At 41.9% G+C, this 27,222-nt stretch overlaps 2 protein-coding genes across 9 annotated transcripts in view; both read left to right on the top strand.

Moving 5' to 3' along the window:
• LOC111866657 (mannosylglucosyl-3-phosphoglycerate phosphatase) overlaps positions 1 to 27,222 on the top strand; it is a 171,398-nt gene that overhangs the window by 68,420 nt on the left and 75,756 nt on the right. For all 8 annotated transcript variants that reach the window (XM_023855827.2, XM_023855826.2, XM_023855825.2 and 5 more), the window contains 2 exons: positions 1,336 to 1,452; positions 10,188 to 10,310. In XM_023855827.2, the coding sequence (XP_023711595.1) occupies positions 1,336 to 1,452; positions 10,188 to 10,310 (240 nt within the window). The remainder of the gene's footprint in view (positions 1 to 1,335; positions 1,453 to 10,187; positions 10,311 to 27,222) is intronic.
• LOC117282488 lies at positions 12,157 to 14,099 on the top strand. Its single transcript, XM_033752363.1, has 2 exons — positions 12,157 to 13,002; positions 13,083 to 14,099. Exons 1-2 carry the CDS (start codon positions 12,610 to 12,612, stop codon positions 13,281 to 13,283), a joined length of 594 nt encoding a protein of 197 aa, XP_033608254.1. The 5' UTR covers positions 12,157 to 12,609; the 3' UTR covers positions 13,284 to 14,099.

The raw sequence follows: 27,222 nt of genomic DNA, 5'->3' as shown, positions 1-27,222 counted from the left end.
TAATTTTTAAGCTAAAATTGCCTGTACTTATGTATGTAACCTTTTGACTTGTTCTGTATCCAAAGGTACTAACCTACTTAGGATTTATAGAATGTAAATCAGTTCAATTCAATTCAAAGAGATGACTTTGGTGATGACGACAGTGATGCTATAGCCTGTATGAGATTTACTGTATGCNCGAAATTTTAAAATTCCCGTTATTTCCTGAACACACCTCGTATATTTATGAGGTGCTATCAGAAAGTTCCTGGACTGGGTAAAAAAGAAGTGCTGGCTTAAGTTGCTCAATTTTGGCTGTCATCTCCTTCAAAATAGTTCTCTTGGGAATGCATACAGCAATCGCATCATTTTTTCCACACTTCAAAAGCACTGTGAAAGTGATTTTGCTTAATGCTATGGAGTACCACTTGCAATTCCCTTTGGATGTCAGATACTGTTTCAAAAGTCATCCCTTCAGTTTCAGTTTCAATTTGGGAAGCAAAGCGAAATCACAGAGGGCTAAATCCAGCGAGTAGGGAGGGTTAACAATAACCATCTTTTTAGTCTCAAACTCTGTGGTTATCAAGGACGTGTGGGCAGGTGCATTGTTATGATGAAGGAGCAGTGTGGTGCATGTTCAAATTTTCTGTTAAGATCTCCTGGCAAACTCTATAACTGATCCCAGTGGTGTCTGCAAGCTCATGGATTGTTCGGCAACTGTCTTCATTGATGAGTTCTCAAATTTCTGTCAACATTTTCTATTGTTTTGTTGGTTCTTTGTTGCCCTGAATGTTTATTGCCTTGAACTGACACTTGACTGGCCTTGAAATGTGAATGCCATTCAAAAACCGCCATCTGGCTTAAATAATGTTTTTGAAGAGCCTCACAAAGCATTCCAAGGGTTTCGGTAATGGTTTTATTGAGCTTCATGCAAAGTTTGACACAGACACATTGCTTGATTTTGCCATCCATCGCAGACAAAATGAAACACAAAGTTGAAGAAAACACTCATGTAAAAACAACGCATGTTACGCATGTTCACAGTATGGTGGCACATGGCAGACAGATGCAATGGACCTATAAAAGTGTGACGTTGGCCTCCCCCCTTATCTTCTTTCACCGAGGCAGTTACAATAATAATAGTCTGGGAACTTTTTGATACCAGCTCATAGACAATGTAAAGAAAAGAAAAAACAAACTCCGTGGTTTTAGTCCGCAAGCGAACTATACCGACTGAGTGACCGCCACTTCATGGCAAAGTTAGTGCCAACTGTTCAGCGCAACGAATCCCCATGGCTATTTATTTCGGTTTTCTAGACTGCATAGACAATGTAACAGTGTTTGAATTTATTTCAGGTGGGGTTAGTTGAACAAGAGTGGTTGGATACACTGGGCAACATTAATCCCGAAGAGGTAACCTTCCTCGATTTTATTGAAGCTGGAAGAAAGTTGGGAGCTCAACTCAAACAGGAGGTATGTTTCTCATGCTACGTAAAATGTCTGGATATATTCTCATGTGTTAGGGCCTAGACATGAGGTTTGCATTGATAACTGGACTTATCAAACACTTATAATAAACACAAATAATTATAACACACTCTTTAGTCTACACATTGTACAGATCATTATAGCTCACACTAAGACTTCCTAGATTGTTCTGTCTTCAACAGTCATTGCTTGGTAGCGACTTGCTACAGTGGAGATTTTCTCTACTTTTGTGCTCATGGCCAACCACCAACTGGGACTGCAGACTCAGCTTACTCACAAGCAGCTGCTAGCTACTGATTGCCAGCTTGCAACTGACTTGTCCCCAGTGGTCCTCGTTATATAGCCTTGGTGCTGACCACAGTTCTTCTGTTGTTGCATGCATATCTGTTGCTGTAGGAGTGTGTTTGCAGGGCCTTTGCCTATCAATGGCTGTCTCTTCTGGCTCTGCTGTTCTGCCTTTTAGGCATTGTATCACAGTATTATATGTACTGTGGGCCAGAGGGATACTAACACATTCAGAATTAGCTAAATTGAAAATGGAAGTCATCATTACTACGAGTATATGGATGCCAAAAAAACTTTTCATAGCAAAACATCATGGAAAGTACTGGCTAAGGATAATGTGTAGAGGTGGGGTTTGTTATTAATGGGGTTTTACCCTCTTATTTTCTTGCGACAAAAATGGTTTGAAATACAGTGCAGTGTTGATAGAATGAGAATTTATAAAATTGATAAAAATGCTTATTCTAATGGATACTCGTAATATACAAAAATTGTTTAAATATGTAACTATAAGTCAATCCAGTAACTTGCAGTTATGCATAATACAATATGACACTAAGTTTGAATACTGATATTGGTATGGCAATATTTTTACTACTTTGGGGTGGGTCCAACAAGAATATGAAAGTAATGAATAATAATTCAGCATTTCATCATCATTAGCATTATCTGAATAAAAACTTTCTTAAAAGTCTATATATAACATCTTCTACTCCCATCCTTTCCAAGCCAAAGTACTGCCTACAGTTTACTTCATGCACACAAATCCCGTGTTCATTCTACCCAATATTCGTTGCAGACCCACATTCCACCCATAATTTGCTGTATGTGCAGGCTAGTGAAAAGCAGTGTGTTAATTTGTATCAGATTGGAGTGACAGATGTAACACATGAAGCAGTTAAAATCCCACCAATACTTATGTACATACACTACTTTATGAATTGTTTAATTACCACAGCTGGAATACGTTTGTGTATGTGTTAAGTTTTACTTAACTGTAAAATGCTTGTTACAGTAGTGCTGCATAAACTTTGCTTGAACCTTTGTATAAATTGACACCTAAGTTATCACACTTGTAATGAAAGTAAACCTCTTTATAACAGACATGGATGGAATGTACCATCATGATGTAGCTCCCGTGCATGTGATATTACACTGGTATCACAGGTCTCTTCTTATGTTCATCACACAGTCACATCTCGCATCATGAAACAGTTTCACTAATATGTATTCATGAAAGTGGAACAGTATTTGTTTGCATGGGTTTGGTATACACCATATTTGTCTTTGTTCTTCAGTACTGCAGACAGTGTTGAAGTTAATCCATACTGCCTTCTGTTGTGCTTCTACAGACATATTATGACAGTCTTCATATTCAAAATGAGCTTTTCTATTTGTTGCTGTAATTAGGTGTTTTCAAAATTTTGTAGTGGGCACCATCCAAAATATAGCTGATGTTTGATGGGGACGGAACCTTAAACAGCCCATGCATAGTTATATTTTGTGACATCATCATTCATCCTGGGTCACCGGAAGCTCAGGAGAAGCGGAAACCTGAGGCAAGGAGGGGAAGGTACTGCATGATGCTTCTGCAAACTGTTTCAATTAGCTAAGCAGCACAGTACACACTAAACAAGGTACTGGACTGAAGAGGAAGTTCTTGGGTAGTCATGTGAAATGCATTTCTCAGATGTGAAAACAAGGTAGGGATGAGCTACTCCCAGATCTGGATTGCAAATAAGGGTGCTGACACAGGATGGGTAAAGGGGACCTTTATGGACTGCTAGCCAAAAACAACTTTGGAAACAAAACTGTCATTGATGCAAAACCCTGGTGGCGGATTACAAATTATACTCATTATAGTGACAGTGCCAGAAGGAATCCCTTATTTTATGTAATGGTTTTCCATATACATCGTCACCTCTATTTATATTTCTTATTTGAAGTTCTTCCCTTGTTTAATGGTCATTTGGAATGATTCCAAGTGAATAGTCTCAGTGTTAAATTACCTCCATTTAAAATTTTCGTCAGTTTAGTGTTCAAATCCACTGCTTCCAAAAGAAACCTGAAATGGTTGTTTTACTATGTATACTGTTGAGAAATTAACAATACCAGTGGTTTTTTCTTCTGTAATGAAGTCCTTGTTGTGTTTTACAGTTTTATTTTAATTAAAACGTATGAATCTGTTTTTTTTCTTCTCCCCCCCCCCCCTTGGCACTACAGCCCTAGTGGGCCTAGGCCTACCTCCATGAACTCCAATCACTTTGGTTTTTCTAGATCTTACACATACGGTAGGACTCCTTGGGCAAGTGATCAGCTCATCACAAGGCCTCTACCTGTAGACAAACACAGAAAAACGCACACAAACATCCATGCCCTGAGTGGGATTCAAACCCACGATCCCGGCTTCCGAGTGAGTGAAGACAGTGCATGTCTTAGACCACTTGGCTACCATGACCGGCATGAATCTGTTAGCCAGTATTAATTTTTACTATTGAGAAATATTGTTATCAGTTTGTATGTATGTAAGAGCTATGCTCAGGAAATTATCTTCAAACATTCTACACCCCTTTTTATTGTTCATAACTGTTACATGTTCATTTCAGTGGTTAGTATTGTTAAGATGCAATATTTCGTTTCATTCAGCTATGGATTTGTTTTAAAAGCCTTCGTTTAATAAGTTTTAATTTAACAGAAACATAAAGTGAATTGTCACAATGATGACTTCCATTGTGAAGGTGTCCAGTTCATATTGTAGTCAGTGACCAGCTATATTGGCTGAGAATAATTATGGAATTCCTTCTGTCAGTAGAGGCAAGTGCCAGAACAATACTTAGGCATATTTGCTCAAGGCAAGAACTGTGAAGCAAATTGGGACAGCCATTGCTAGGGAACAGCTCTACAAACATGTCTGTTACTAGGCAGCAGTTTTGTAACATGCAACAATGGAGTAACTGGGAAGCAGTGTTCTCTGTGTGGTCCATGGCAATAGCTATGTGATGCAACAAAAAAAAATGTTTGGAGAAATATTTTGTATGTGGCCCATGCCGAGGCTACATAAAAAGTCCATTGTGCTTAATGAGTGAGTTAGTTCATCAGTTGGAAGCCAGTTAGTTTGGCTCGGACACTGTAGTCGAAAGGTGCCAGCCAGGGAGGACAGGAGCCATTGGACATGGAAGCTGAGGATGCTACACCATTGCATACTGCTACCAAGGAGCGCAGTAAAGACCATGACTAAGAACACTAGACTGTGTGTGATAGTGCTTTGCAAAATGTACTCATGAGCTGTGTGTTAAAAGTGTCCAGTAAATCCACTTATCACTCCAATAGTCTTTAAATCATTTGACAGCTAGTGTCAGAAATGAGATTGGATTAATTGATTATTGTATTGAAGATGGCATTGTGTAGTTACAACATCATACCATATAAATGGAACAAGTGATGAAGCAGATGCATGCTGGCTGAAATAAGAACCACCAAAGCCAAGATAGACAGCACTTTAAACGAGATGATAGTCAAGCCGGAAACCTGGTGAGAAGGGATGGAGGCCTTTGCAGGAAAATTTAAGGCCAGTCGAGAAAAGTCAGATGACATAGTGGAGCATCAGGAAGTTCCTAATGAGAAGGCCACAGTGGGCAATATGGACCCCAGCATCTAACTGTAGCGTAGACCGTGTCATAGCTGAAGCGATTAGTCGCTGGCTTCCCACCACGGCGGCCCGGGTTTGATCCTGGGTCAGGTCAAGTGGGATTTGTAGTGGACAAAGTGGCACTCCGGTGGGTTTTCTCCAAGTACTTCGGTTTCTCCTTCCAATCTTCATTCCACCAAATTCTCCATCATAATCACCTTGGGCAGGTACAATAGGCCAATCAGTGGCTGCCATGCTGAGTGGACACAGTTGAACTCCACCCACCACTAAGCAAATTAAAAAAAAACTAGGGTGCTGCTGACTGCAGAAGGTTCGCCGAAGACGCCATTGCTGCACAGTATGAGGGCTGCAGTAATAAAGGACTGACAGTCAAGAAGAGATGATGGAAGGGACCAGAGTGCAACAATGGTATAAAGGACCAAAGCCTACTTTTTTTTTTTAGCTTCTTGGGGGTGTACAGGTCATGTAGCACGAATGGAGGAGACGAGGAATGCGTATAGGATATTGGTGTGAAAGCCACAAAGAAAGAGACCACAGGGAAGACCAAGGCGTAGGTGGGTGGACAATATTACTCATAGAATGGATCTTAGAGAGATATGATGGGATGGTATGGACTGGATAGATCTGGCTCAGGATAGGGACCAGCGGAGGGCTCTTGTGAACACGCTAATGAACCTTTGGGTTCCATAAAATGCTGGGATATTCTTGAATAGGTGCAAAATTGGCAGCTCCTCAAGAAGGGCTCAGCTCCATGAGTAAGTAAGTAAGGGGTGGGCTGAGACTTAGTGAGCCACTATTTGGATTCTTGTACCAGCCTTGAATCATAGGTGATGAATGTGAAGCAGTCGCTGAAATGAGAATTGGCAAGGTAAACTGAAGTACTCAGAGAAAACCTGACCTAGATCATTTTTGTCCACCACAAATCCCACATAACCTGACCTGGGCTCAAACCCAGAATACTGTGGCTGGAAGGCAGTGACTAGCCACTGAGCTATGGTGCTGCCAACCGAAGCCTAAAAGAGCAGCTATGTCTAGAAAGCAAGAGGGCATTCAGAAAGACCCTCAGATAGACTTTCGGACTGGAGGTTGCAAAGCAAGCAGTCAAGTCTTCTGTCAGGCTGTGAAAAGTGGGTAAAGACATTGGAAGAGTCAGCCACCATCCAAGTGAAAGAAGAGACTACTCACAGTTGAAGAGTCAGAGTTATAGGAGCAGTGGACACTTGGGAAGTTTTGCCTGCACTGACCGGAGAAAGAGGATATGGCGGTATTCCATAGGCTACTAAGGACAAGCAGCCTCAGTGAAGTAGGAATGTGACATATTTGTTCAAAGCAAGAACTGGGATGCCAGCAGAGACAGCTGTTGCTAGGGAATGACTCTGCAAACATTACTGTTGCTATGCAACAATGGAGTAACTGGGAATCGGTGTTCTCTACACAGTCCATGCTGATAGTCACATGATACAACAATAAAAAACTGTTGCACATCATCTCAAAGTCAAAGTCACATTGCGGCTGACGGCCAGTCACTCAGTAAGTCTTGGTGTCGAGCACCCTCCTGGGTCTCATGACCAGATATTTGTTACTGTTTGATAGTTATGGTCTTGTTCTTCTGGGGCGCCCTCTCTGACGAGAGGACTGGTCTGTCTTCTGTACATGCTGCTGGTCTCGCCATCACAGTCTTTCTTGGATCTGAGTCCCTTGGGACTCGCGACGATATTTTACTGTCTCAGATTCGAGACTTCCCTTTTTGTCGCCTCCTACGACTTGCAGTGTCATGGTAGAGGTATTCATCTTCTCACTTTGTTCCTTATTCATCATTTAAAGTTGTGAGACCATGAACATATTTTATACTGCATGAACTCAGCAATTTATATAGTCTCATAAGATAACTAAATATTTAATCTTCAGTAACACAAGAATTGGTATGGTGTCACAATATAACTAAATAAAAAACAGGTAACAGCAAAAATTAGGGCATACCTGCAGATGCAGAAAGGTTTTGTGAATAACCTGAACAATGTAATGGGGAGTAATAATTGGCTGTTAAGGAGATGTGCAGTATGCAGTAGCACCACTCTGAGTATTTGTCATATACTCTGAGATATTCAGAACTGTATGGTGCATTGTCTCATGGTGTAAATTGATAATAAATTTATTTAATTTATTTAAATAAATTTTTGTTCCTGTACCTAAGTAAGCACCAGGTCATGATGACATGTGAGGTGCTAGATGGCACTTGATGGAGGTGAGTGGTCATTGTCATGCCTTAGTCACTGTACCTCCAGGGAAAGAGCTCCCAATACCAATTGGATAGGAGGTTTGGTGGGCCTTGCAGCTAGTCTGTATGCTGTATGTGTGCTCTATCCATGTTAGGAATCAAACTTTGATTCTCCAGTTACCGAGTCCATAGCTTACTTCATATACTGAGTGAGCTATTCGAGCTTCTTCACTTACCATTTTTTTAGAGTGGAGTTGTTCCTGTGCTTATACCGTAATACTTCAGTATAACAGTGTGGGGAAGTGCCTTTCAGTTCCTTAAAAGGCATGAGTGACTCTTCTCAATTTGATTAGTTTCAAAGGTGTTGAAATCTATATTTCTGCTGCTGTAGAAAATTCACTGGAAAGTCTCTTCATGTGTTACTGTATACAAATTAAGTATAACAGAGTTTTAATAGCAAATATAAGAATGGTGAGACAGGATCAGTAATGCATGTGTATTAAATATTTCAGGATCTCCCGTTATCTGATCATGACTTTAGCACATGCTCAGCTATATAGCCCTTTTTAGAAACTCATTTCTTTGTGTCTTTATCCCTCACCTCTTCCTTTCCTTTATCCCTTTCTTTCCTCATTTTTCCTCTACTGCTTTTCTATCCATTTATTCAGACTAATATCGTCTCTGTTCACCTTCCTTCCTTGATCTCCTTTAGGAAAATATTGCATGAAGGATTTTCTAATTACAGAAGATGTGAAATTATATAGATGTTTTGTGAAATGATGTGCTGAGGCTGGTAATTAATGTCAACTATTATGCACTGAGAGTAACTACATCCTCTGTGAGTGGAGGATACTCATATCCTGTATTATGATCCTCTCTCTTTTAAGGACATTCATAGACATCAGTTCAAAATAAATTCAAGTAACAATTTATAATGTAGATCTCACTTCCAGCATCATCAGAATTCATTTATTATGGTTGGATTCAAGTCTCTTGAAGTTTGGCTAGAAAAAATTGGGACTTGCCAAATTGTGGTCCTCCGCATGTGGGTGTACCAGCAGCAGCATTAGGAAACTGATAGACTACACAAGACTAGAACTGAACTGTTTCATAAAATAAATTAATAAAATATTAATTTGAACATTTATACACAGTTTCTTCCATGAAGTGTTCTTTTTTGACAGGGAGTTCGCCTTTTTCATAATATTTGAAACTAGTTCTAAGTACAACATATTTTTTGGAAGTCATGTAGGTTTTTCACTTTTTTGTTGTTGGAATGTTTATGTATGTTCTCAGTGACAGAAACACCTTCTTGGTACTGGCTTTCTTCTCCTTTTCCTTCTGCATGTGCGTATGTGCCTTGCATATGCAACGTGCTTTGGCTGCCACGTTCTTGCACACATGTTTGTTAAAATAAATTATACACATTAAAAGCTATTTTGTGAATGCTGCTAACTGTAATTGCTGGAATGACCACTATCACTTGTACATGGCTTCTTGAGTGACATGTTATATGAGTATTCAGGCACTTTGAATCAGAAACTACGTACTTGTCCTCAGTTAAAAAGAAATTGACACAGCTTGAACATGCTGCTTGTATCATGGGTGAGAGACAAACTGATAAATTATATCCTTTCCTGCTCTTGCTCCTTGTTTGTCCTGGCGTGCTATGAAATAATACAGTTCCCTGAAGTATGGACAGGATAGAGATGAAAAGAAAGAATGAGGCAACACCTGCATTGTCTGAGATAAAATTCCAGTAAAATTTATGACATAGACTTCTTTAAACGCTATAAACAAATGATTCAGCCTTCATGAAACTACTTTATGAGATATGAGAGCAATATTTGCACAAATCATAAATGTACTGTCTGCAAGAAGGGGTATCAAAATCGCAACTGTCTCTGATAGATATGATCAGTGGTTATAAGAAAACTTTAAAGGACCCTAAAATGCTAACCATTTTGGCTAGAAATGTGCGGCTTACTTGTACACATTCAGAAAAATGAGGCCTTTTAACTAATTCTGTACATCATCTGAGTTCATAAAGGCTTTGTCTGATTGCACAGGACATTTGATTTGAAACTCAGTGACAGTCTTGAACTGGGCAGCGTAGCATGTCTCTTACTGGTTAGTACAGTAACAGCGGACGCACATCAAATGTCAAAAAGATTTTAATCCTGCTGTAGTTTTGGAGATGTACATATGTGTAGTCTTGTTGCCCATAACAGTTTTTGTGAGCCCTGCTTTGGAAGAGAACTTGATGTGTGTACAGCAAATAACTTGGTATAACATGGCAGGTATTCACCTAACAGCAGACATGACCATGCACTTTATTCATCCTCCATTCTTTGTACGAGCTGCTACACATTACCAAAGCATGTTTTCTTTTGGACTGTAGAACAAAGCACCACATATGTACAGCATCCTAACAGCCACAACTCTCTCCACAGTCCCCTCAATGTGAACTCAAGAAACTGTTGGCTTTTCTGCATATTCAAAAATATTTGATATTACATTTTGTGCCTTGAATTTTTTGTTATTGAATTTAATATTTTGTTTTATTGGCAGGGTTGTGACTATGTGATTGCATTAACACACATGAGAAATCCAAATGATGTAAAGCTGGCAGAAAATGTGGATGAGATAGATTTGATTCTCGGTGGTCATGATCATCTCTATGAAGTTAAACAAGTAAGTAAATGCAATGAATCTTAGAGAATACTTTTCAGAAGTGAACTGTTAATCACAAAGTGATGCCAGGGGTTGAAATAGAGGTGTAAGCCAGAATGGGCAATTACCCACCTACCCGTATGGCTTTCTAGGGCCTTGTACCAGCTTCCTCAGTTGTCATTCTTTCTGTGGCTATACCATTGTCATTAGTGTCTGTAATTGGCATTCAGTGCTGTCTTCCATCGTGCTTGTAGTTAGAAGGGTATTTTGAGGAACCAACTCTTAAGTTTTAGTGGTTAGATATGGGACTTAACCTGCCTTGAGGGATGTTAACATTATTGCACTTGTCCCTTAGTTAGTTATTGGAGAGGGTGGGTTTCCCCATGCACTTAGACCTGTCTTTGTCCATTGTGCTTCCCTCTATGATATTCTACAAGTCTCTATATCCTACCGGTACTGGTGCTTACCATCAGTCCCGCCCAGCCAGCGAGACCGGCTCTACTAGCTGAGAGTTATCTATAATGCTTCCCCCATCTACCAGAGGTATTAGAGACTGCTGTTGGGCAGGAAACATCCGTAATTTGAAGAAAGCAGTCTTCTGGGATTTGGCACCATGTATATGTGGTGTTAACCGACGTTTCGGAGGAACGTATCGCCCCCAGTCTGCTTTACCGTTTATCACAGTGTTGTCGCTTGCAGATTTACTTATACTTTTTCTTCAACCCTGAAGATGGGGGCGATACGTTCCTCCGAAACGTCGGTTAACACCACATATACACGGTGCCAAATCCCAGAAGACTGCTTTCTTCATAGTCACCGCCGTGAAAGCCTCAAATCTTACATCTGTAATTTGGCTCAGTGACCTCGTTTGGAGATATGAGTTTCTTTTACATGCCGTAAAGCTACGACATGGGACCCATGGCTTAAAGTCCCTCCTGGAGGACTTGTTCCCTGAATTTTTCCGCCCTTAAAAATTCGACGACCTCCGTCGGGTATTTGAACCCGCGTACTACGAGTCATGAGGTGGGAACGTTACCTCTAGACTACAGAGGCCGCTCACTTGTCTCTTACTTGAAGCATATCAGGAAACCATAAAGGCTGAAAGAAGGTTTAAAGATAAACATCTCCCCGCCTAGCTTAATGCTGGACTGATGCCTGTCATTAGAATGTGGCTATCACCCTTTCCTAACAATGACCACTTATGGGCCTTGACATAGAGTTACCTGTGTGTTATGAAAGGTGTATCGCCTGGGAGAGAGGGAGTTAGTGAGATACAGTTGGATACAGTTTGATAGTTAGACAGTCACAGAGTTAGATAGAGAGTTATATAGTGATGACAAGTAATCACTCAGACAGAGAGTCATGAAAGATAGTGATATAGACTGTTGTATAATGACGATAGCTATGAAATTTAAAGTAATAATTGCTGTGAGAGATATCTACAAGGAGTTGAGGAATAGATTCAGAAATTTAGTGGTTAATTGAAGAGTAATAGAACAATGTGCAAGCTTAATGGAGAATTGATCAATCTTTCCAGATATAATTTCACTTATCATTTTGCTAAACACCAGAAATATGTACTGTTTGTTGTATTAAAGTGATAATGTAATTCATAACTCCCCAAGTGCATTTCCCATCCTGGTCACCAAAGCAACCAAGATCCCTAGAGAAAAAGATCTCGTAACTGCTGACTTGTCGTGGCATACATATTAACGACGCTGCTGGCACAGGAACCCAGGAGTCAGCTCGGAAGAGAACACCAGAGGTGGGTATCTCTGGAACAGTTGCAGCATTTTCCAGTCTCAGTTCCTGCAGAGGACATCGCAGATGGGTTGGTGAACCTTGGCTTTTGGTGTTATTAGCCGGAAACAAATGTCTAACACCCATCGATCACCTGCATAAAGAACAACCACAGTAAACATTCCCCTCTTCCTATTAACCTTACTAGGTCATCAAAGTCATGAGATCTTCAAACCTATGAGCCTTTGCCATAGTGCAATCAGGGTAGAGGCATACAAAGTCCAGACTGGCCCCATACAGTGTTACACCCACAAACAATTCAGCCAAGCTTGGACCAACTGCAAGCAATATCCCTGTTGTATGTTGTGTGGAGGCGGTCATCTTCACAAGGAGTGCCTGGAAAAGGGCAGTACTGCATTGATGCCAACATACTACAGCTGCAAGTTGGTGGATGAAGAAGAACGACATCCCACCCATTATCAAGGCTGCAAGCACGCCAAGAAAGAGATTTGAAAGGACAGTTGCAGAAGGCTCCCAAAACTAAATCGGGAAGGATATTCTCTTCCAACCATCCCACCACATGCTGTCCTTCTCAGCAGTGCTACACAGCAACAGCAGCAGCCTCAGCCACTCTCAGTTGCACAAGTCTGCCCCACCACATGGCTGTCCTTCTCAGCAGTGCTACACAGCAACAGCAGCAGCCTCAGCCACTCTCAGTTGCACAAGTCTGCCCCACCACATGGCTGTCCTCAGCAGTGCTACACAGCAACAGCAGCAGCCTCAGCCACTCTCAGTTGCACAAGTCTGCCCCACCACATGGCTGTCCTTCTCAGCAGTGCTACACAGCAACAGCAGCAGCCTCAGCCACTCTCAGTTGCACAAGTCTGCCCCACCACATGGCTGTCCTCAGCAGTGCTACACAGCAACAGCAGCAGCCTCAGCCACTCTCAGTTGCACAAGTCTGCCCCACCACATGGCTGTCCTTCTCAGCAGTGCTACACAGCAACAGCAGCAGCCTCAGCCACTCTCAGTTGCACAAGTCTGCCCCACCACAGTGGGAGAAATAAGTTCCCCCTCTTGAGGCACAACCAGACTCCTAATGTAAATAGTATGTCTCTGACTGACATGTTCAAAGTGGTTGCAACGATATTTCAGCAGATCATGATAGAGCTCAATGGGGCTGAGTCAGAAGAAGACGGAATAATGGCCATCCTAAAATTTGTATTAAAACTCATGAAACAAAATGGCTGCTAGTGTTCATAGACAGTAAATATGACTGAGCTGGCAAGGTACAGCATTTGTAAATGACAGAACCATCCTCTTGTCAGAGAGGGTGCCTGCCAGATACCTGCAATTGTCTGGCAGTAAAAAGAATTTGGTCTTGGGCCCCAGATGGGTGCTTGAAAGCAAAACATGGCTGAATCTAGAGTCTTGAGTCAATCAGAAGAGTGGGAGTTTGGTGTGAGATGGTTGCCAGCCTGGGAGTGAGTTGTGAGATAGTCATGTGCCAGTAAGAATGTGAACATGGAAGCATAGGAAGCTAAGCATTGAAGTCATTACCAGGCAACAGCCAGTGAAGATACAGCAGACTGAGAAGTCATGGTGCGTGCTGTAGTAATATGTAGAGTGTGAATTAAGGATAGCATTATAGTTACTTGTAGTTACGATCTGTAAGTGTTCAGCAAATCAGATTAGCAATCCAAACCCTATCTATAGCCACTCATACATGAGACAGTATTGTCACGTGTAAGGGGGTATGCGTGACGGGTTCTGGTTAGGATGATTGGGTTTATTAACAGCTTGGTTACACACTCTCTTAATCACACTTAAATGCATGCAATACAGCGGTATCACTGATTTACACACTTTCCAGTTCACCATTGCACATGCACAAGGAATCTCTGTCACTACTAGTCGTTATCTACCAGTGGATCTCCACACAGAAACTGTCACTCAAATCACTATAAGTATTACACCTAAGATCTACCAATTGCATATGCTAGTGGTTCTCAAACTGTGGGGCGCGACCCCCAGGGGGGGCGCAGCATACTTTCCTACAGATAAAAATTAAAACTGCCCTAAAGCAATTATAAAATGCGTATGCCAGAGACAGCGTTGATAGTTCGGCAGCAGCTGCATCCTCTGAAATCCTCTGAAGTCTAGACTTTTTAAAATGTTGTGTGAGGAAATGGGTACCAAACACACTGCTCTGTTGTTTTTTTAGTGATGCTCGATGGCTTTCCAGAGGTAAGGTATTAAAGAGAATGTTTAAGCTGAGGCATGAGGTGTTATGTTTTTTAAATGGGGAAAATCACTCACTAGCAGACAGTTCCAGCAACAAGGATTTTTTTTATTGAAAATGGCTTACCTCACAGATATATTTGAGAAATTAAATATCCTTAACACTTCACTTTAAGGGAATGAGGCAACTCTACTTTCTTGGAATGACAAAGTGAAGACATTCATGAGAAAATTAGAGCTCTGGAGAAATAGTATGGAAAATGACATGCTAGACATGTTCCCTAGTCTGGTGTCAATGGTACAAGACACTGATAATCCAGTGCTTCCAATGGACATAAAAAGCTGCCTACTTGTTCATCTCATAATGTTGAAAGTTCATTTCGAAAAATACTTATGCAATGAATTTGATAAATTTAATTGGATTAAAAATCCATTCGAAAATGCTCCTGGGCCATCATCTCTGAATGTAAATGAGCAAGAATAACTCATCGATCTCACTAGTGGTACTTCGTTAAAAAGTAAATTCACGAAATTGTCTTTGTTGGAGTTCTGGATACATATGGGCAAGGAATTCCCAACTTTGAGCCAAAAGGCATTGAAGATCCTGATTCCTTTCGCAACAACTTACTTATGCGAGACAGGCTTTTCTGCTTCGGCAGCTATGAAGTTAAAGTATCGTTCAAGGCTAAATATTGCTAAAGAAGTTAGAGTGGCCATTTCTGATATTACACCACGTTTTGATGAACTTTGTTCTCAAAAGCAGGCCCATCCATCACATTGAACTTAGACATTTAAATGTTTGATTTTCTTTGCACTTGTTAGTTAAATATTGTTTCATTTCAATACATATTTTGGTTAATTGCAAGTGTTAAAACTAATTTATATTGTAGGCCTAATATTGTGATACTTTAATTTTGAGTAAAAAATCTGCTAAATAGTATGTAGAAAAACACAAAACAAACTGAATAAAATGTCAAACATACCATGACTTCTATTTTGATAAAAAAAACAGGCTGGGGGCCTGAGAGTATTTTGTGTTGTCAAGGGGGCTCAGAGGTAAAAAGTTTGAGAACCACTGGCATATGCAGTATCACTGCAGTGTCCCAAACGTAAAGTGTTCTAAATCACACTTGACATCCTCATAGGGCAACCTCCTTATTCTCCTGTATTCCTGATTCCACTTCTACTTTCACTACTCATTTTCGTTCGGTGTGGCCCTGTAGCTGTAAATTAGACAGCACAGCACGTCGCTATCAGCAGTGCTGTTGCGTAATCCAAGCGTCAGTGACATCATGGCACATTGCGTAGGAAACATGTCATGTGACAGCCACATACTGTTGTGTGATGTCACAGTGCAGCTGTTGCATAGCGACAGCCCGTCTGTGGACAAAGAAAACACTGTTTTCATACTGTTGGCGGCATTTGTGTTGCACTTTTTGTCTAGCAACAGGTATACACGCCACAGTATATTGTAGCACGTAGAGAGACGTTACAAGGTTACAACACAGTAAACAACTTACAATAACAATGATTGGATACATAACAAAGAAACATGTCACATCTGCTGTGACATCACACAACAATAGGAGAGCTGTGGAAGTGGTGTTGCCATCTGGTCTGGCACCAGGCGGACAGCACCACTGCATTGGTACACTTGATACCACGCCACCCACATCAGGAGAGGAATGGTGTTTTCTGCTGGGTCAGTTTTGAGGCTATATCACTCAACCGACCAAGCTGAGTTCAGTTAATGCAGTGAAGCAGAAGTCAGTTGGGTAGTGAGTGAGTTAGAGGACAGTTGCGGTTCAGTTCTTGTTATCTGTTGATGTTAGAATCTGGTAGCTGAGACTGGGGATAGTTCAGGAATCCACAGGAAGGGGAGCGTCTGCCTTTGGAAGCCGCTATCAAGCAACTGCTAGTGGAGACTCCATACTCATGACAACTGGTTTTAGAAGTGGGATTAGATTGATCAATTATTGAATTGAAGATTGCATTGTGCAGTTATATTGCTGCACTGTGGAGATGGAACAAGTGCTGACATGCCAGCTGGCCAAAATGAATGTCATGCAAGGAAAGAAGGACTTAGTCAAGAAGAATTGAAAGCTGTGGAAACCAGCCATGGGAAGATAGACGATGGCCTAGAGGAGATGAAAGCCCGGGTGACTTCCCTCACCTTCCAGATCGATGTCAATGAAGATGAGATGAGAGCCAGAGTAAGTGCCATCCAGTATACAGTGGATGCCTGGAAAGAAGAGATGAAGGCTATGTTGGAGGCCTGTCTAGAAGGGTGGAGGCCAGAACAGCAACCAGCCAGGAACCAAAGGAGGCCAAAACTAAGACTGACCTGGAAGAGTGACTGCCACAGAATCAGAAATGAGTCAGGAAGAAGTAGAGGCTGTGCTGAAGCATCAGGAAGTGTGTAATGAAGAAGCTGTGGTGGAAACTATCAGTACAGTGGAATACTGACATCTAGCTGTAGAGCACCACCAACAGCTGAAGAAAAGGACCCAGGGTGATGGTGAGTTCCGGAGGAAGGTGGCCGCTGCTCACAGACAGATGACTCGCCATGCCATTCCTGCACTGTGCAAGGGATGTAGTTGTTGGGGACCAGGTAAGGACACTGTTGCAAGAGGAGACCTTAAAGGTTGAATGTTTGATAGGAGGTGACAGACTTGCCAGAAGTATAGCAAGGGAATAAAGGACTGATGTGCGAGACAGCAGCTACATCTAGGAAGTGAGAGGGAATTCAGTAAGACTATCAGGCAGACTCTCGGACCAGAGGTCGTGAAGGAAGTAGTTGGGATTTCCATCGGATTCCAGAAAGTGAGTGATTGGACATTGTGGATGAGATGGGGCCCTCCAAAATGAAAGAAAAGGCATCAAAAGTACAACCCAAGAACAAAGATGATGGTGGTACACTTGGAGCGCCTGGCAGCTTATTAGAGAACTATTTGGGATGAGTGGTGGGAGCAGTTGGGGAGCGGTCACCATGAAAACAAAGCCATGAGGAAGGAAGGTAAGGCCATTCACAGATGTCACAAGCCCAGCCCTCGGAAAGGATTAGTTAGTGCAGTGAAGTAGATGTCATTTGGCTAGTGAGGGAGTTAGAGGACTGTTGCAGTTCAGTTCTTGTGAGCTGTTCTTAGAAGTTGGTAGCTGGGGCTGGGGATAGTTAGGGAACCCACAGGAAGAGGAGGGTACACCATTGAAGCTGCTACCAAGCAACAACTAGTGGAGACTGTAACAGACTGAGAACACTGTTTGTGTGTGATAGTGATTTGTGAAGTGTAGTAACTAGTCATATAAATGTGCAATAAATCCAATTACCAATCCAAACCCCATCTATAGTCACACTCCATATGCATGACAATATTGTGGCATGTTTGCTCAAAGCTAGAATAATGAAGTCAGAAGGGAATACTGTTGCTAGGAAACTGCCGGCAAACACGTTTCCATGACAATGGATATGCACACAATAACAGAACTGTTGAAGTTTGTGTTTTCTATTAGGTCAGTTCCAAGGCTATATAAATACACCAGAGAGTTGATTCCAGCTTCTTCGCAACATCGGACAAGGTGAAGCCAGACACAGAAAGTATAAGAGGCTTAAACTTGGCGGCGGTCAGGCATACTACCGTTCAAGTGACTAGGCTACTGTGGTAGCGAATACTAGTAGAAATAGGGCATAATGTGCTGTACCGAGCCTGGATTGACAGAGGCCTTGTATATATTGTACATAGGAATAGGAATTAAGTTTAGATTGTAAATACTGACAATGGACTTACTAACACAGACTATGACTGAAAAATGACAGACCCGACCTCTCATCAGATAGGGCACTCCAAATGAACAGGACAGTAACTTTCATACAAAGAAAAAAAAAATCTGTCGGGGCTCGACACCAAGACAGACAGACTGACTGACCGTCAGTCGCAATGTGAGTATGACTTCGACTTTGATTCCAGCTTCTATGTTCAGTGGCTTCTGTCCTCACTGGGTGGCTACCCTCTTATGTCTAACCTGAGACCATAACTATTGTCTGTTTTCCACTGCAACCATGATTGTCCACTCACTAGCTATCCCCAGCTCTTACACTGGCTATCAAGAGCTGGTGATAGTCAATGAGGGGACAGTTGTGGTTGCAGTGGAGAATGGGGGACAGTTACTCTCTTGGGTTAGATGTGAGAGGGTTGCCAGCCAGCAAAGATAAAAACCATTGAGCATGGAGGCTGAGGAATGTACATGGTAGGGAGGTGTTACCAGGCAGCCACTAAGGAAGATGAGAAAACTTACTGCATGCAATAGTGAGTTGTAAAATGTATAAATTAGTGAGACTGCTGTAATTCTTTGCAGTTAAGAGTTTTAAGATTCCAGTAAATCCAATTGCTAATCCCAACCCCATGTCTTGTCACTTAACATGCGGCTATATTTTGCTTATTTTTATTTATTATATACTCCATCTACTATGGGAATGAGGATGCATCATCAGTTTATACTGTAGGCCATTGCATCATTGTTGCAAAGTTACTAGATTCTGTTTTCAGTATATTCCTGTGTTCATACATGGTGGGAAATGCTTGAAACTTAGAAAATTGAATTTTTGCACATTTATTTTGGGCTGAACAATTGAATTGCTGTACAATCAAAACCATACACATGTCCAAACCTAGTCACTCTTTTCCTGTCCCCTAGTGGTTTGCCTTGGCTCTCTGATGTAGCCGTTGAGTATTAATGTGTTGGCTTCCAGGGTCCTTTCTGCTTTATAATCCCATGTTTGTTCAAGTTATATGCTTTTCTTGTGGGGACACGCGGTAGCATAGTGGTTGAGGTGCTACGCTACAAGCCAGAAGGTTGCGGGTTCAAATCCCGATGAGGTCATTGTTTTTTTTTTTCAGTTGACCTAATCCTTCCAGCCGCACTAGGCCCTGGGGTTTACTCAGCCTCTAACAGAAATGAGTACCAGGAATTAATTAAATAATTATCCTGGGTAGTAAAGCGCGGCTGGAACATAAGGCTGACAACTTACTGCCATTTTTGAGCCGATTATCTAGATAATGTGGGACAGAGGCAACATGTAAGTTTTGAGGTTTTCACGACAGTGACTATGAAGAGAGCAGTCTTCTGGGATGTGGCGCCATGTAGGTATTGTGTTAACCGACGTTTCGGAGGAACGTATCGCCTCCATCTTCAGGGTAGAAGAAAAATGGAAATCCGCAAGCTAAGAACCAGTGCGATGACGCTGGATCCACAAGACCACGCAAGTCTATGCCCAACTCACATAGCAACCCCCAGGCTTAAAGGTTAATGCCCTCCATTAACCTTGCCTTTCTCCCCCGACACAGTATTCCATACCTGCTGGCCAAACCTGCCAGACCCTTCCCCACTCCTCTCTACTGATTTCCCATGTGCCCCCCCTCCCTTCCTGCTCTATGCAGCTGGGTTTATTCTTGACATTAGTCTGTTTGCACCTGCTTGCACTGGTTCTTTGCTTGAGGATTTTCTTCTGCTCTGAAGATGGAGGCAATATGTTCCTCCAAAACGTCAGTTAACACAATACCTACATGGCGCCACATCCCAGAAGACTGCTCTCTTCAGAGGCAACATGTTCCTCTGAAATGGTGGTTGACTTTCGGTGGACTACACAACATTATATCCCAGAAGATAGAACTGTTTATAATGACTGTGAGAACCTCAGGTCCTGTATAGTGTTCCTCTGTGGGAAGGCTACTTGTCACTACATTTGACAATTTGTGAAGCTTCAGATCAAGAAGACCAGACAACTTTGTACTCTGCCCTTCCCCCCGAACTACAGGGTCCAAAGCATTCCATGCTTCCAAGCTTACTGCATATGTTTCAATGCTGCCTGGAAGATCTTCAGACCCACTAGGTTCTGTCTGCTCCATTCTTGCATCCACCATACCAGATAGGAGCTGGCTGTGGTCTTTTTGGAGTTGCTACTACCATGCCTGCATTCAGCTGATGGGCTATCAACCCGTTACTGGGACCTGATTGTTCAGATCATGACTGAGGAGGTCTTGCACATTGCTGCAGGTAATTTCAGTGCTTGCACAAGGCCCAACACCTGACTCTCCGCCATGACAACAGAAAACTGTGATCAGTCTTAGCAATGTGTCATGTGTGGATGCAACTTGCTCAACCTTGGGCAAAGGTCTGAACTATGCTGTGATGCAACATTTGTGCCTATTGAGGATGTCCTGTGTGTGGTGGAGAAAGCAACATGTGCCTTGCCCAAGGAAACTGCTGAGGAGGTCCAGCAGGAAACATCAGGGTCATGAAAGGTTCTGGTAAGCCCAAGGATCATCTGATATAAAAAAGATGTCTCTCCAGGCCCTGAAAGCCAGCAAAAAGCTTACTGTCCTTCCTGCTAACAAAGACAATGAAACTGTGATACTCAGTGCTGCCGACTCTTTTTGGAAGATTACTGCTCTTATGGAGGACAAAGCCTACAAAAAATTGAAGGACCCTACTGAATCCATGTAGTGGAAGATGACTTTTCTGAAGAAATCCTCATTTTCTAAGGAGGTCTGCCAATAACTTTGACAGCAGGATTCAAGGCCACTGAGGCTGAATAGGTTCTTGAAGATCCACAAACAAGATGTTCCCTCAAGGCCCATTGTGAGCACCATTGGAGCTCCTGCTGCTTGGCCAAATATCTGGCAGATCTACTCAGCACTTGAATTGGCAGATCTCCACATCAGGTGAAGAACTCTCCAGACTTCATCCACACATTCATCTCTCTGTGCACTGGACTCAAGGACATAATGGTCAACTTCGATGTGGTGTCATTCCTCACTAGGGTGACGATTAGGGAGGCCATGTATCTCTTTGGTCGACATTTTGAGGATATCCTCAAGCCTTTCTGCCATGTCCTGACCTCCACATACTTCAGTTCTGGTGGCAACATCTATGAACAAGCAGATGTTGTGGCTGTGGATTTACCACTGTTTCCATTTATCACCATCTTTTTCATGGAAGACTGAGGTGTTGCTTGACTGGGCAGCCCATAAATTCCCCTGCAGTTTCTGTTACGTGGAGGACACTTGCATCATCTTGCCCTATGTCCAGACAGGTTAAGAGACTTCACTGACCTTCTGAACATCATCCACCAGAACATTCAATTCATCATGGAGATGGAAGGAGATGGCCGTCTTCCCTTCCTAGTCATAGATATTGTCATGTGTGTTAGTGGCCAAACACAGGGTATGGATTGATAACTGGATTTATTGCACTCCTAACTACAAATAATTATAACACTCCTTAATCGACACTCTCTACAAGTAACTGCAGCACACAGAAAGTCACTGCATGAACTGTGTAGGAAACACCACTTCTGATGGTTGCATACGTATTCGTTGGCACAGAAATGTGTTTACCAAGCCGTTATCTAGCAACAGACATCTCTTCTTCCTCCATTCTTCCAGCCTTCAGGCATATGTCACGGTATTTACAGGGGATGTGGTGTCAGTGTAGGTAAACATTTGTCTGATAAATTTCCTATCCAGAATGGTCTAAAACAAGGAGATGCTTTATCGCCACTCCTTTTCAACTTTGCCTTAGAATATGCAATTAGGAAGGTATGGGGAAACCAGGTGGGACTGAAATTAAATGGGACACATCAGCTGTTGTTGATGTGAATCTACTGGGTGATGATGTAGATACCATAAAGAAAAACACACAAATTGATTAATTGATGCAAGTAAAGAGGTTGGTCTAGAAGTAAACACAGAGAAAACTAAGTATATGTTGCTGTCTCATCACCAAAACACAGGGCAAAATCTTGACATAAAGATAGGAAACAGATGTTTCGGAAATGTGGGACAGTTCAGATATTTGGGAACAACGATAACAGATCGACCCTGATTCAGGATGAAATTAAGAAGCGATTGAACTCGGGTAATGCTGGCTATCATTCAGTTCAGAAGCTTTTGTCTTCTCGTCTGTTGTTCAAGAACAAAAAAATTAGAATATACAAAACTATAATTTTGCCTGTGGTTCTGTATGGGTGTGAAACTTGGTCTCTGACATTAAGGGAGGAACATAGACTGAGGGTGTTTGAGAACAGAGTGTTCAGGAGAATATTTGGACCGAAGAGAGATGAAGTGACAGGAGGTTGGAGAAAACTGCATAATGAGGAGCTTCATAACTTGTACTCTTCTCCAAGTATAATTAGAATGATCAAGTCAAGGACGATGAGGTGGGCAGGTCATGTAGCACTAATGGGGGAGATGAATGCGTATAGGATATTGGTGGGAAAGCCAGAAGGAAAGAGACCACAGGGAAGATCAAGGCGTAGGTGGGTGGACAATATTAGAGTGGATCTTAGAGAGATAGGATGGGATGGTATGGATTGGATAGATCTGGCTCAGGGTAGGGACCAGTGGAGGGCTCTTGTGAACACGGTAATGAACCTTCGGGTTCCATAAAAGGCTGTACAAGGCTGAACAGTACAAGTTATGAAGCTCCTCATTATGCAGTTTTCTCCAACCTCCTGTCACTTTATCTCTTTGGTCGAAATATTCTCCTCAACAGCCTGTTCTCAAACACCCTCAGTCTATGTTCCTCCCTTAATGTCAGAGACCAAGTTTCACACCCATACAGAACCACAGGCAAAATTATAGTTTTGTATATTCTAATTTTTATGTTTCTGGACAACAGACGAGAAGGCAAAAGGTTCTGGACTGAATGGTAGTAAGCATTACCCTAGTTCAGTCGCCTCTTAATTTCCTCCTGAATCAGGTTTCCATCTGTTATCATTGTTCCCAAATATATAATTGTGTATGTTAATTTGTTTATTTATTATTAAATCTTAGGTAGCTCTTTATTGTCATTGAATCACAGTAGGACATTGTTTTCTTATGTTTGTAAGGTGTGCTGGTTTTGATATGTGCACGTTATTTTTGTTTGTATTCTTTTCCCCATGTGGGAAAGACAGTCACTCATCCAAAACATAACACCATTCGCAACAAGTTTTATTACAGGAGAAAGTGGATACCCACAAAAGTAACATGCATATATCAAAACCAGCACACGATCACACAAGAGCAGATCTTGTTCTACTGTGATTCAAGAACAGTAACAGCTACCAACATTTTAATAAGAAATATTTTAACACACAAAGTTATACTTTGATATGAAAACAGGCCTCTTATTCCTGACAAACAATATGAGGTGTATCACAAAGTTCCCAGACAAGGTTAAAAAAGAAATGCTGGCTTAACTTATTTACTTTTGGCTGCCATCTCCTTCAAAATGGCCTCCTTGGGAATGTATACAGTGATACCATCATTTTTTCTACACTTCAGAAGGTCCATGGAAGTCATTTTCCTTAATACTGCCGAGTACCACTTGTGATTACCTTTGGATATCAGACACTGTTATCCCCTCAGTTTCATTTTCAATTTGGGAAACAAAGCAAAATCACAAGGGGCAAGTAGGGAGGATGGAGAGCATTAATCATGTTGTTGTTAGTCACAAATTCTGTGGTTTTCAGGGGCGTGGGTGGTCGTGTTGTTGTGCTGAAGGAGCCAGTTGTGGTTTGAACCAAAGTTCTAGTCTTCTTCATTGTACATTTTCCCTCAAGCATCTCAGAGCGTTACAGTAAAAGTCATAGTCGACCGTAGTATTAGGAGGAACAAATTTATGGTGAACAATCCCCTTCATGCCAAAAAACACAATGAGCATGCTCTTTATTGAACTACGGACCTGCCACACCTTTTTTGCTCTTGGTGATTGTGGGCTCTTCCACTGTGATGATTGTTGATCTGTTTCTGGATCATAACCTTGAATCCAACTATGATTCTAGAGATAAAAGTTTGGTCGTTGTTAGCCTTCTCTCATAGCCCAAGACACATGTTTATGCCCTGCTGCTTTTAATAATTTGTCAAGAGTCAGGGAACAAGCTTCACGGCAATGCAGGGCATGTTCAAATTTCCTGTTAAGATCTGGCGAACTCCATAACTGATCCCAGTGATGTCTGTGAGCTCATGAATTGTTCGGCTACCATCATCATTGATGAGATCTCATACTTTTTCAACATTTTCTGTTGTTTTGCTGGTGCTTGGTCACCCTGAACGTTTGTCATCTTCAGCTGACATTCAACTGGCCTTGAGAGATGAATGCCATTCAGAAACTGCTGTCTGGCTTAAAGAATGTTTTCCAGAAGCCTCATGAAGCTTTTCAAGGGTTTCAGTAGGGAATTTGTGAAGTTTCACGCAAAATTGATGCAGACACATTGCTCAGTTTTACCATCTATCACAGACAAAACAAAACATGAAGTCAAAAAAGCACTCATGTAAAAACAGTGTGTGTTCACAGCATGGTTTCACATGGCAGGCTGATGCAATAGGCTTGTGGAAGTGTGATCTTAGCCTCCCCTCTCATCTTCTTCCAATGAGGCAGTTGCAACAATATCAGTCTGGGAATTTTCGAATCAATCTTAATTTAATTTAATTTATTTTAACCTAATTGAAAATTAAGATTAATTTTCAGGCAGAATGGCTGCAGCACCCAGCAGATTCACAGGGTTCTCAACCAGCATTGCTCTGCCCAGCAGTAAGCCAAATGAAGTTACTTTCCAGCCCTGTGATGAGTCAGCCTTCAGTCACTTTAGCAGGGTGCTTTCTTGCACAACATCAAGTCAGTTGGACTTCTGCTGAGGAATGGCTGTAGTTTCCTTTGGCTGCTCAGAGATGACTTGGGGCAGAGGACACAGGCAATATACTGTCATGTGTCCGGGTATCCATGAAATAATTAATGGATTACAGATGTGATGGAACTGATTTATTGGATAAGTTTAAGTTGTAACCACAATGACTAATTTTCCAAATTATTACTAAAACAATAAGACATGAGGTAAAGTCTTCACACTTCAATTACGATTGTCATACTGAAAGTCATGAACAACAATTTTTTGTAAAGTAACATGTTTTATTATTGACAAACCAAATACACCACCTCAATCTACAGACCTTTCTTTATTTTTCCACATAATCGCCACTTCTTTGTACACATTTCTCCCAGCGTTCTGGGAGTTTGAAAATTCCCTTCCAGCCATCCAAAGACACTGACACACTGCTTTCTGAATTGTCTCCCTTGTCTCAAAACGTTGTCCACGCAGCTGATCCCTCACAAATCCGAAAAGATGGTAGTTGGAGGGTGCCAGATCAGGGCTATAGGAAGGGTATGGAAGAACTTCCCACCCTATTAACAATCAGGTTCCTTCCGTCAAATGTGACACTTTTTTAAGTTTTCCACCTCGTCACCACCTGCCTTACATGTTTCGGCTCACCACGGAGCCATCATCAGAGGCATTTATAGTAGAAAAAGAAATCACCAACACACAAAACTTCACTTTGTCCAAGATAGCCACGTTCCAGTTAATTAAAATAATTACAAATAGTTAAAATTACCCAGAGTGTCGGTTCACTAAAAGTTTTTCACACACCACAGTAGCTTTCTTATTTGATTCGTCGTTAATTCTGTAAAATTATGTTTCGTTATTTGAAGTAAGAATTCTTAAAATCCCTAGAATTCTTTCCCGCTTGGCCCGATCTTTTTGCTTCGGGATGTTGTTGACGTGTGTTGTCTGTCGGTAGTTGATGTTGCTTGTCTGTGTGTTGTGATGCTTGTGTGCAAACAGAATGAAAGACCTTAAATTCCCACCCTATCTTTGCAATTGCTTCCAATGTGAGGTGAGTGGCGTGGGGGCAAGCGTTGTCATGCAGGATGATGATGTTTCGTCCTGGACGTTTATCATGCAATGCACGACGGAGCTTGTGCATCATCTGGACATAACGAGCAGCACTGATGGTTTGCCCAGGTTCCAGGAATTCGGCCAGAATAAATCCCTCTGCATCCCTCCCAGAAGACTGTGCCCATCACCTTCGCAGCTGATGGCACTGTCCTTTCCTTCTTTTTTGATGGAGAATGCAGATGGTGCCATTCCATACTCTGCTGTTTCATTTCAGGCTCGAAATGTCACCTGTCACAATACAGAGCAAAAAATCACTGTCTTCGTGTCGATATATCTCTGCAGCAGTTCTGAGATGATGGCTTTTCACTGACCTTTGTCGTCTTCGGTCAGTAACCGCGGGACCAAACGAGCACAAACTTTTCTGTAGTCCAAGCTTTCAATCATCTCTTGTACTGCACTGTGCCCTATTCCAAGTTTTGGGGCTATTGTGTCCACAGTCACACTCCTGTCATCTTGAATGATCTCATCCACTCTTTCCTTGTTGCGTTCAGTTGAGGCTGTTCGAGGACGACCACTCTGAGGCTCAATTTCGATGCTGGTGTTCCCATCTTTAAAATGTGTCACCCATCTTCGAACATTGCTCACACCCATGCACACACTTCCATAAGCACGCTGAAGTCTCTGGTGAATATCTGCAGCAGGGATTTCCTCTTTCACAAGACATTCGATGACAGCATGCTGGTGAAACAACATATGGTTGTCGGCCTTTTTGTTAGGAGTGATACTGGTCACATGATGCAAGCTATTGATGTCACAAGACACTCAAGGTTAACACAACAGCTGGTTCCACCTACCACCATACTCTCTTTTGTCTGCTGTTCCCAAGTTGCATGCAAAAAAAAAGTTGCTCATGACTTTCGGTATGACCTACGTATAATCTTCGTTTGTAGCCTGTGGGATTCTGCTGTTGGATTCTGTCTGTCAGTCCGTTATCTTTGCTACTCACGTACTCTTCTCTTGAACCATGTAGGAGTCACTAGGCCCTCAACAGCTAAGCTGCTTTGAACGACATCTTCCTGTTGAATCCCCTTGAACAGTGATCACTGCTCCCTATATGGGCTTGGCATGGAGCACCCACAGAAAACATATCACTATCCAGCAACAGATATCATATATTGTTGTTAGGCATGTCCACCCATGCATTGCCTTTTGTTGCGTGATCACCATGCTTACAGAGAC

The sequence above is a fragment of the Cryptotermes secundus genome, unplaced genomic scaffold (genome assembly GCF_002891405.2).
Source record: "Cryptotermes secundus unplaced genomic scaffold, Csec_1.0 scaffold2030, whole genome shotgun sequence".
NCBI classification, from domain to species: Eukaryota; Metazoa; Arthropoda; class Insecta; order Blattodea; family Kalotermitidae; genus Cryptotermes; species Cryptotermes secundus.
This window is presented reverse-complemented; position numbering and strand designations above follow the sequence as displayed.